The sequence below is a fragment of the Aphis gossypii genome, unplaced genomic scaffold (assembly GCF_020184175.1).
Source record: "Aphis gossypii isolate Hap1 unplaced genomic scaffold, ASM2018417v2 Contig00409, whole genome shotgun sequence".
Classification (NCBI taxonomy): Eukaryota; Metazoa; Arthropoda; class Insecta; order Hemiptera; family Aphididae; genus Aphis; species Aphis gossypii.
In genome coordinates, this window is record NW_026083096.1 from 63117 (window position 1) to 75516 (window position 12400).

At 29.3% G+C, this 12400-nt stretch overlaps 2 protein-coding genes across 2 annotated transcripts in view; both read left to right on the forward strand.

Annotated features, from left to right (window-relative positions):
- Nucleotides 1–10931, forward strand: part of LOC126554047 (uncharacterized) — a 49170-nt gene extending 38239 nt beyond the window's left edge. Inside the window, exons 11-14 of the mRNA XM_050209161.1 lie at nucleotides 2581–2897; nucleotides 4196–4480; nucleotides 10506–10583; nucleotides 10837–10931. Of these exons, the coding sequence (XP_050065118.1) occupies nucleotides 2581–2897; nucleotides 4196–4480; nucleotides 10506–10583; nucleotides 10837–10911 (755 nt within the window). The 3' untranslated portion in view covers nucleotides 10912–10931. The remainder of the gene's footprint in view (nucleotides 1–2580; nucleotides 2898–4195; nucleotides 4481–10505; nucleotides 10584–10836) is intronic.
- Nucleotides 6020–7748, forward strand: LOC126554050 (uncharacterized). Its single transcript, XM_050209163.1, has 2 exons — nucleotides 6020–6941; nucleotides 7528–7748. The coding sequence occupies exons 1-2, from the start codon at nucleotides 6410–6412 to the stop codon at nucleotides 7533–7535; spliced, it is 540 nt and encodes a 179-aa protein (XP_050065120.1). The 5' UTR covers nucleotides 6020–6409; the 3' UTR covers nucleotides 7536–7748.
- Nucleotides 10932–12400: the final 1469 nt, after the last annotated feature.

Below are 12400 nucleotides of genomic sequence, written 5' to 3' on the forward strand. Positions count from 1 at the left end.
TCGTGGAAATTTGAAAAAAATAAATACCTCCGGACTTTACGCATTGATTTTTTTAAATTATCACGGTTAGGTAGTTGACTGAGAACCCCGTCAGATAAGCCAGCCATCTCTGTACGTAATATTTGAGCAGGTGGTAGTTGTGGTTGGTCCTCAGCTTTCCGCTTCAAAGAATATTTGATGATCTCTGCTTCACACTCTTCTTGGTTGGGAACATGTTCGTGATCGTCCAACGTTGGTTCTCGTACAAAATAATTTTTATTTTCAAAAATATTGAACGCAGTAATAACTCTTGCTTTGCACTCTTTTTTACGTAACTTTTGACATTCCCAGTATGTTTTACCGTTGACTGGTAATTTAGAACGCACATAAATAAAACCTCCACAAATTAATTTTGTTTCACCCAAAATTTTAATTTCAGCCATGGTGATAGATTAAAATTAAATTAAAATGATTTTGCTAAGTATATAATCTTATATTATTTACAATAAAATGCACTGGAAAGTATAACGACGGTCGATAGCACTCGAATAACGCGGCTTTACGATTACAACGATTACGTTTTACTTGTATACCATAGATAAAAGATACAAACGATAATAATAATAATAATAATATCGGTGTAAAATATAAATCAGCGACGGTAAAGTGCAATAATGGCAAACATGCGATTCTACATGTGCCCGTTTATCGCACGGAGAAAAAAAAGATTAGAAAAGATTAGAAAAGATTAGAATGTATAGCAACAGCTGTATTTTAGTTATAATGTATAGAAAATACATACCTAGTCATTACAGCTCACAGTTATAACAACATTTTTAAATTTTTAAAAATTTTTATTTCGGGAACAATAACCGTCGGGAAAAAGTCGTTCGGGAAAAAAGGTTTCGGGTTTTCGGATTTTCGGATAAAACGACATTCGGGAAAAAGTTCATTCGGGAATTTCGATTCGGGAAAAACGGCGGGTACCACTTTAGTAACCTTAGTTACCTTAGTTAATAATAAATAAAGTAGTTATTTTAAATACAAGTCATAGATACCTAGTACCTACACATTTATTCGTAATTCCCTTAGTTGTTTTTATTTAAAAAATATTATTAATTTGGTACGTTATTTATACATTGTTGAATTCATAGAATTATAATAATCAATTAAAAAAAGCGGGCAAGTGAGTACCGCTCTGCTGTACATTAGGTGCCGTATGGATCATTATTATATATTATAGGAGTGTTAAATTTGAATCCAATGATAATTATCATTGTATACGAAAAACGATTCTGAACGAAGATGATTTGTCAGCCTAGGATATAATTTCTAGTGGTTGGTGAAAAAGGTGATTTATGTTTTAATGGCCTGAATACAACAAAATTTAAGTTCTTTTATAATAATTGTAAGCTAAACTTATGAAAAACCTTGTATTAAATTTTCAACTCTTAGCTACCTATACAAACATTTTTATGAATTATACCTACAAAATAATTTGCAAATATTCATAATTTTGACGTTGAACTTCAAATGCTAATAAAAAAAAAATTGTGCCTATGTATTCTTATAATTTTTTAATCACTATAATAATAACTTATGAGGAACTTTGCATTAAATTTTCAAGTATTTTGATAGGGCCAAAAAAATTTTACCGACACATAAAAAAACAATTTTCAGAAAAATTGAAAATTTCAGTTGTCTATAAATAGCTCAAAAAAAGTCAAAATATTTTGAAAATTAAATCACGTAAAGAAAACGCTAATCTTAATAACTGTTAAAATTTTCATGTATCTACGACTTATACTTTTTGAATAATAACAAATATTTAAAATCGTTTGAGGATAAATCGTTATTTAGTCTGAATACGGTAGAGTTTTTTTTACAGATATTTGAAGAAAAATGTATGGAGAACCTTGTACCAAATTTTCAAACCTTAGTTAAAAAAGAAAAAAGTTTTATGATTTTTCAACTTCAAAATTACTTACAAATTTTCGCGTTTTCGACAGATTTCGTAAAAATTTGAACTATAAACTCTTATAAAAAAAAATTGTGACTAATGATTTTTAATTTTTTTTAGCTACATTAAAAACAACTCATAAGGAACCTTGTATTAAATTTTTAAAACTTTTTGGTCATCCAAAAATTTTTTATTGACGTTTTAAAAGAAATTTCTCAAAAAAATCGAAAATTTCAGTGGTCTATAAATAACTCAAAAAAGTCAAAATTTTTTGAAAATTTAACTACATACGGATACCACTGACATTAACATTTGGTGAAAATTTCAAGTATTTTCAGTGATTAGTTTTTAGTCGAAAACTGGTTTTGCGTAAAAATTGCCGTTTTTCCGTCATTTTTTTTTTGTTTTTCTCGATTTTTTTGAAAACTGTTGGAAAATGTTAACTTTTACCTCTATAATGCACCAAGGATATTCACTTTTACATCGGAAACCACCCCCATTGTTTGAAATTGGAGCATTATTTCGACTAGTTTTGCTGTACACAGACACACAAAAAAAAAAAAAACACACATCATTGTAAAATCAATACATTCTTCACTTCGTTTAGAATCTAACATACTATTATTTTTTTTATTTTCAAGCAATGGAATTACTGATTGATTACACCAAATTTCAAGATGAAAAAAATAAAATAAAGAAAAAGGATAATCAACTCGCTAAAACAATATATAACAATATAAGTGAAAAAGTAAAAAATCTTTTTATTGCCTATAAGTGGTTGATGGAATTGTTTGAAGTAAAGAGTGATCATTCAGAATCTTGTACCTATACACCATTATTGAATGAAGCTAAAAATAATGCAGATAGAATGGCATTCAAATTTAAAGATGTGTCCGGCAATGAACAATTAGTCAATGATGAACATTTTATATACCTAAAAGCTAAACAAAAAAGCAAAGTAATTAGTCTTAAGATGTTTAATTTATATTTGCATTTTGCACAATACTAAAATGTTGAGATATTTTATTTTATTTTAAATATTTTATAATAATATATGACCCTATATCATAATTCAAATGCCAAATTCAGTAATATCTAGAAAACACTTTTTTTAAACAAAATTAAGTAGTAAAAAGGATTTCACACACATCCTTTTTCATGAGTTTGATTCATCAATTTTCAATTTTCATGATATTTAATAGAAATTAAATAAATTATTATTTTTAAGTACCTAGGTACTAATTTATTATAACATACATTCGTTTCCATGACTCCTCTGTAGATACATAGCATTTTATTGTATCTATAATAATTATAAAATTATATTGAATAAAACGAAAAATAATCACTAGGTAAAAGTTACATTTAAGAAACTAAATTTTTAAGGGAATAAGTATACAATATTGCACACATTTTAACGAGATACAAAAAAGTTATTACCTATTGTTTATAGTCTGTTAGGTATTTATAATTTTTTTATATTTTTTTTTTCATATCAATAACACTAAAAAATAAGTTTAAAAATTTCAAAACTAATTATGTTTAATAATGTGTTTCGTGTATACAATTCGGTTTTAATTGGTTGTATTGTTATAAATAAAAAAAAAAAAAAACAATTTTACTTGCTCAATAAAATCGTGTAGTGTTTAAATTACAATTTAAAATGACATATTTTCTTTTGAATTAATTTAGTTGATTTTTCTAAGAGATTATTCCTGCTACCTATATCTATTTTTACATTGACCTAAGTATTTGGTTATGTTATTGTTGAAAGATTTGAAATTAATCTCTAGTAATACTAATGTCAATGGAAATATATATATATATATTTATTTATAATCACTACATACAACATAAAAAAATCTAATGTCACCACACAAATAACTGAATTATTTATTGTTACAATCATAAAAAACATTCTATACACTTAACTTAAAACATACCTACCATTAACAAAAAGATTATTTTATAATTTATTTTACACTGATTAAAAATAATTTAACTCTCAATTTGTATCTCGTAAGTGGCTAGTTTTTAAAATAAATGATTACTATTTTAAAATCGCAATAAGATCAATTACCTATCACTACCAATTCAATTAAAATGATATTATTTTAATATACAAATTCTTGAATCACTTACAGAACTTATCATACAACTCATTTTTTTTCTCAAAAACTCCTATGAAAAAAATACATTTATGTTTATCAAATTTTAAATTGGCAATATAATTAATTAACAAAATATTATTTTCAGGTGCTATTATCTATTGATAATTGGGAACTTTCGAATACACCTGGTGGTTGGATTCGGGATACACCAAATAAAACGATATTAAAATATTTTGACAAAACAGAGATCAAAGAAAATGATATATTTGAACAACTTAAAAAACTGAGAGACAATTCGAAAAGTCCATACATTAATAGGATTGAATTATTTACTATAATATTTAGATATCTTTGGAAACTGAAACAAGATTATGTTGCAATGTACACAAGTATACAGAGTGCTATTTCCGAAATAGTTGTTACTCCTGAGGTAAATCTGTTTTAAAACTAATATAGTTTTTATATAGCCGAAGTTAGATCACACAGTCCTTAATTCTATGATTTCCCGAATCCCACTCAACTATCATGATAGATAGTACAACTTAAAACAGTATCGTATAATTCATTAAATTTAATGTAATATAATATAACAGTGTAAATAGGTACATTAAGGTGATATTAAAGTAATGAATAATGATGATCATCATAAAATTGGCCTGTAGAAAATACCTACATATCACCCTGTAACGCTTATTCTTATCTCAGATAAACCGATTAGTAGTACTGTATTTATTGTAAGTAATACATTAATTAATTATAAATAAAAGATTCGTACATCAAAAGAGCGTTGTAGTCCTACAAAAACACGTAGATAATGTAGATATGTGTATTTATTATACATAACAGGGATGAGTATATTTTATCTGGCTCGTCCTGGCCGTCCTACATTTCAAAATCACATCATACAATGTTAAAGTTTATCGTCTATTATTCTATAATCTATATATATAAACTATCTTGTCAATATATAATAATTGTTATCTGGCATTGAACATCATTAAATATCTAAATTTCATAATATAGTATATGTATATACACACACGTATGTATAGCTTTTAACCATAGCTATTAGTACATTCGTATCGTGCTGTCGTTGAAAATTTTTTTCGTATTTTAGAGGTAAAGAATATCCGCAAAAAAGTAAAATTGATGACGAGAACAGAAATTTTAACACCTTATGGTAGAATGACTACCTATTTATATATTATTAACTAGCAGACCCGGCGAACTCCGTTTCGCCACCAGATTCGTTTTATGTAACATTTCGTTTGGTGATTAAAAGATAAAGAAAAAAAATTTTTTTTGTTATATATTTGAAAAGGAAAATATTTATTTCATTTCACAACAGTAATAAATTCATTTCAATTACCTACTAAAATGAAGTGTTATTTAATTGTTTCATTGTAGTGCTCTTTGGTAAACCACATTTTTTGTTTTTTGGTCTGACGTTAACACAAACAAAGCGGATGGTTTCCCAACTCGTGAACACGCAACGTATAACTGTCCATGTGAAAAACAATGATTTTCCAAATTTATCACGCAAACACTAAGCGATTGGCCTTGCGACTTATTAATTGTCATTGCGAACGCAAGGCGAACTGGGAATTGCAATCGTTTGAAGTCAAACGGAAGATCAGTCGGAATCATTGGTATTCGAGGAATACATACATTTTCACCTGCGTACTTTCCGTTAATAATGGTTGCCTCAATTAAATTCGGCATAAGTCTCTTTACCGAAAGTCGAGTACCGTTGCAAAGTCGCGGTGGATTCAAATTACGCAGTATCAAAATAACTGTACCAACTTTCAGTTGCAAGTTATGTGGTGGAAATCCTGGTATCTCCAGAGAGTTCAAAAACTCCGTTGGATAATTTACTACATCATCGGGATTTGTTATTGAATCAACGGATTTGTATGTCACCAAATCGCCAGCAATTTTTGATTGAATGGTGAAATTCAGTGCGTGGACATCATTATTTTTTGCTGCAAGAATTGCTCGTTGACTTAACCAAGCATAATTCTTATAATTCTCACTAATGTTTGGGAAAACATTTTCAATAAGAACTAATTGAGTGTCTACAAATCGGCAAAAGTCGTTGGTAAGAGTAATTAATCCAGATGTCGCATCAACTGGGACTTTTCCATTTCCAAGATCTAACAATTGTTTGGAAAATTGTGCAGCATTTTGATCATTTTGAAGTTGAACTCTCATATTAGTGGTTAGCGATAATGTTTTTACGTTATTCCATAAAGGTGATGCCTTTAGGCAAGCATTCAATTCATCTGCAGGCGTTCCACGGGGAACTACTGGCAACGTCTGCCTGAAATCGCCTGCCAACAATATCATCAAGCCGCCAAAGATGTTGTTATTTCTCCGAAGATCCTTCAGTGTGAAGTTAAGTGCTTCAAGTGATTTCTTATGTGCTATTGTGCACTCATCCCAAACAATGAGCTTGCATTGCATTAACAATTTTCCCATTGCACTGGATCGGGAAATATTGCACGTTGGAGTATCAATTGTGTTTAAATTGAGTGGCAACTTAAGCGCAGAATGTGCAGTACGACCGCCATCTAGAAGAGTCGCCGCAATTCCAGATGATGCTAACGCCAAAGCTATGTCACATCTTGATCGAATAGTGGCCAAAATAAATGAAATGACAAATGTTTTCCCTGTTCCTCCAGGTGCATCCAGGAAGAATAGACCACCAGTATTATTGTCCACCGCTTGCATTAATGTTTTGTATACTTGTTTTTGCTGTTCATTCAGCAACGGAACATTATTTCTAACGAATTCCTGCAATGTATCAACATTGTATTGCAGCTCTCGATTTAATTCTTGGTTGAATGCATCGTGCATCGATCGATTTGGCGCAATCATTCCTACTTCAATCAGTAGCTTGTTTGCAATAGTCAAGCATTGATCCTCAATCAGAATCAATCCTTCATTGTAGATTTCATCGGTTATTTGGATGTCAGGATTATTCGTTTGAATACGCAAGCGATGCAAGATATCTTCACATATGGCGTCTTTGTATTTGTTCCATAACTGAATTGGTTGTGAAGGAAAACATGTGGTGATGATAATTGCGAACAGCGTTCGTATTTGGTACGCATTTGATGAAACAACTGAATCTGCAAGTGTTAAATCCCAATGAGAATCGTTCTCCAGCAAACCCAATAGTTGACATGCTTCTCGATATGTTTGGCATTGGTGGCCATTCACAGTTTTCAAATGCGCAAATGATTTCGGTCCACGTACATTTACTAACAGCAGTCGCAAATAAAAACATTCATCGTTTCTAGGATGAACAGTGTACATACGACCTAGTGCATCAGTTGAAAACACCTGTGGCCAGTCTGGAACTGGGGTTCCTTGTTTGCGACGTTGGAATTTCTTTGTTGATTGATTCCAAGTGTGCTCACGCGATGTCTCAATCGGTCATTTTCTCTTATTATATTTTGTTTTTCTTCTCTTAAGTTCCTTGAATAGACTTGTTGCTGGCTTGCATGTCTTGTGCGGCGGCCGATGTTCGCACGTCGTTCTCTAGGCATTTTGGACTATGGACAGAGTGTTGAATTTAACTTCAAATGCACGATCCACATAATTTACACTGAGCTTAAATGAAATTAACTGAGCAGAGAATAATGACTATCTGTCACACACTTTATCACGCACCGTTGCTATTGGTTTGAAGTACATGCTATGTATAATAGATGGCGCTGTATGTGAAAAACGATTTCCCCACTTTTCTGTTGAATTTTCTTTGCTATAAACCTCACGGAGCCCAAGACCTTTCCAACGAATGCAAAACCGTGGAAATCGGTTCGTGCGTTCTGGAGTTATAGCGTCAGGGAGGAAAACCGGACTTATTTTTATATAATAGATAAAATAAATGTTAATTAAAATGTATATTTTGATAACCTTTTTTTTTTTTGCTTTCTGGCCCGCATTGGCCCTCTAGTAACTTAAGTTGCCCATCCCTGATATATAATAACTAGGGTTAGGATTTATATGCATTTGCATGTTTTTTCCTTAAGTACAAATTTAATGGTTGTCAGATTTGTCCACGATTTGGCTTATTCTCGTTTAAATAGAACCAATTTTTTTTTTGCATATTTTTGCATATTTTGAACACAATGCATATAATTTCATTTTTATAGATTTTTGGAATTTTGACTTTTTTTAACTTAAATTTTCAAAATTTTATAATTTATTGTTAATTTTAAATGGTTTTTTTTCATAAAATCGATAGTTTTTGGTTTATCCGTCGAATAATTGTAAATATAGAGTATAAAAATTATCTATCCAAGAAATCGATATTGATTAACTCCAAGATAAATCGAATTATTTAAATATGCACCAATAACCTCGTGAGATGTGGAAAGGAGTTTTAGTCAGTATAAATGTATTTTACGTTCAAATTGCTGGATGTTTGTATTTGAAAATTAATGAAACAACACATTATAGTAGCATGTAATAATGATATAATATAAGCTAATATTTAATATTTTAATGTAATAATAATAAATTTTGAATTATGATAAATAATAATACTCTAGAAATAATAAAAATTTGTTTTTGCATATTTTAGTAAATAAAATGCATATTTTATAATTTTTTATTGCATATAAATCCTTGCCCTTAATAATTTATTATTAAGAAAATCCAAGACGTGTATTTATCGTATAAGACACAGTAATAACTTTAATTTTCAATGTCATTTAAAAATGATTTTAAAATCAAAAAAATTGGAAAAAAAAATTTGGACGGCCGTGTTAATCAAAGCACCGCCGACTGACCAGCCGGAGCAGGGTTCGTTCTTGCTACCATCTGCCTAACCTATCATAGGAACCTTATGCCATAATGTATTAACTACCGTTTGTGTTGAAAATCAATGCCGAATCTCAAGCTCTTAAGCAGTTTCCTAGTAAAGAATGCTGCATAACCGTCATTTTGCTTGTTAAATTCTTACAATTCTCATATAATGAAAACTCGGACAGTAAAAATATTCTCTTATTACGTCTTTGTAATGACTGTGATAAATCACTATCTTATTATATTTGTTATGAAAATTTAAAATACACACATGCTATTCGAATGTACCAAATGCGGTTCAACAATTAGATACAAATGTCCGTACGTCACTGTCTAATAATAGGTAATAATATTTACATCGTGGAAAACAAAATGCATTATAGGAGTGTATAGTATACAACGTTACCGTATTTATGCACGTATTTTGAATATATTTTTAAATATCAGAATATTAATATTATAACTAATACTTCAAAATATCAAGTCTATTAACTTTATATATATATTTTTACACGTACCCACGATGAACTTATAAAAGTATTTACGACTGTTTAACAAACTTTGAACTCATACATTAATAGCAGCGAATTTTTCATGAATCATTATAATTTATAATTCACTCATTAGATCGTTGATCGTTTTATGTATCATATATCTGGGCTCATAAATCTATATTTCTGTGTCTTCACACGAATTTTTCTCAGTGAAGCCCAGTAGTAAGTAAGCGAGATTCGCGAAACGTCAAACGACACGTGCTACGGGAAAGCGTACGGTACGGACTACGGGATGAAGCGGAAAAAGGTCGGAAATCTTTAGAAAATTTGGTAGAAAAAAAGTTTTTATAATGAAACGGCAAAACGGCGGTACAGATAACGTTTTCATAAATATTGCAGCGAAATTTTTCGATTAGTAGTCTACCTACTACAGGAGTCTCCAAACTACAGCTTACAGGTCGGATACCGAATACGGCCCTCGAACAAATTTTAACAGGCCCACGGTCTCTATAGGATAGTAAATATACGAGGAGTTAACTATCATTTAAAAATTAAAAATTGTATGTATTGAGTAATACATGTATAAACGTTTGGCCCACCAAGAGATGATATTTTTTGTGGCCCTTGAATAAAAAAATTTGGAGACCCCTGGTCTAGAATGGGTGGCGCAATTACCATTTTTTATATAATTCATAGGAGTGAATATAAATATATATTTACTATAGTGATTGCGATCTATTACAATGTTGTGTTATTTGAACTCACTACGTATACGTATAAAATAATTAAGTACAAAACTTTATAGAAAATTTGACTCGTTTAAATTCAAAAGGAAATTCATTAGTCATTATCGATATTCTATGAATAAAAACAACTTGACCTTGGGCCGAGCCGGAAAGAATTTTAGCTTCAATCATGTTCCTCCGCATAGTTACTATTTGTAATCTAGTAGGTAATCTAGTAGGTACCATTGCATAAATTCGGGTAGTTGAGGAACACATTGTCATCTAGACTGCTATTTGCAAGCAATATAAATGTTATCCTAGATCACAACTACCATGATTAATAGTATTTATTACAATGCAATATATATATATATATGTGTTACTTATCTAACAAATTAAACAACTTATTGGATAATTATAGGACCGCTTGAGGAATTTAGAAGCACATGAATTATTTACTATGTATTTGATGGACAGAAATGAAGTTGGAATTAAATTGGTAAATTATGCATCATGGTTTGATTATTTTTAAATAATACACATTGTTTAAATATATTTTTAAAGTTCCAAAAAACAACCATATTGAAACCTTTTAATTTATAGAGTAAATATTCTTTTTAAAAAGCAAATTAAATATTTTTTTATAATTTTAATTTTAAAGATACATAAGTATATTGAACACGTCAAAATATACATTTTATGCTATACGCATTATTAACTTTTAATTTTAATGTTTTTTTTTTTTTTTTTAGTCGAATGTACTTGATATTGGTCAAGTATATAATACATTTTTGATTAATCCTGAAATCCGTTATGAGGTAAAATAACAGCAATAAATAATTTTAATAATTTTAATGGGTCATCATTTTTATAATTAGGACTAAGAAGTTAATGACTTTAAAAACATTAAAAAATGTAAATATGAAATAAAAATGACAAAAAAACAGTTTGCTGTATAATAGGTCACTATAATCGATGTATTGAATTTGAATCCAATGATAGGCATCATTATATTTAAATGACTCTGAAAAGAACTACGGATATGATTTGTCAGCCTAGGATATAATTTCTAGTGCTTAGTGGAAAAGGTAGTTTATGCCTATAAATAGCATTAAAAAATAAGCAAAATATTTTGAAAATTAAATTATGTAAATAAAATGCCAATCTAACAACTGGTAAAATTTTCAAGTATCTACAACTAAAACTTTTTGAATAATAAGATTTAAAATTGTTTGAGGATAAATCGTTATCGTTACGTAATTCAATTTCGTAAAAAATTAAAATTTAGACACTCATAACATATTTCCTATAATGATGCTTCGGATTTTCTGTGCAGTTATTTGAAGGAAAACTTATGAAAAACTTAGGGTTGAATTTTGTAACCTTAAACATAAAAATAAAAAATTTATGGCTTTTCAAATATGCAAATTTTCGCGATTTTGACATAATTCGTAAAAATAAATAATAAACCCTTATAAAAAAAAAATTATGAAGAACGATTTTTATAACTACAATAAAAAAAAAAACTCATAAGGAATCTTGTATTCAATTTTCAATTTTTTTTGGGGCGGCAACATTTTTTTATCGACACTTCAAAAAAAAAAAATTCTCAGAAAAATCGACTGGTTTTGAGTAAAAATTTTCGTTTTTCGTTCTTTTATTTTGTTTTTTTCCATTTGTTTGAAAACTGTTTGAAAATGTTTACTCTTGACCCCTATAATGCACCAAAGATATTCATTTTTCCATCGGAACCCCCCCCCCCCCACATCAGAAGTTTGAAATTGAAGCATTATTTCGACAAGTTATGCTGTACACAGACATAAAAAAACACACCTCACAATAAAATCAATACATTCATCACTTCGTTCAGAATCTAAAATCACTGAATAAAAATATTTTATATTTCAATGAATGATGTTATAAGTAAACATGAGAATTATAAAAATTTATAAAAAGTTTGAAATGTAAAATAAGACTTAGGAAGCTGCTTTGCTATATATATTTAGTGTCATTGAGTAGAATCTCATTAGAACTCAGTAGATGAAAGTGTACGATTATTATATCATTATTTATATTTTATAAACATAATAATATGTACAATAGGTACATATTATATAGTATACATATATATAATATATATATCATAAACCAAACATGTAAAATATAATATTGTAATGCTGATTATACATAAAGCCCTTCCAGTGAGGTCTCATGTTTAATTATTGTAAAGCTACGGCTAAAAACGAATACCATGTAAGAGACAGGCAGTTCCCCGCGATTAACATCACGCGCTCACGAACTCCGACTTCCGAGACT

What these genes read in the sequence shown, in the direction of transcription:
- LOC126554050 (XM_050209163.1), top strand. Translation starts at nt 6,410, where the DNA reads ATGTTGTTATTTCTCCGAAGATCCTTCAGTGTGAAGTTAAGTGCTTCA.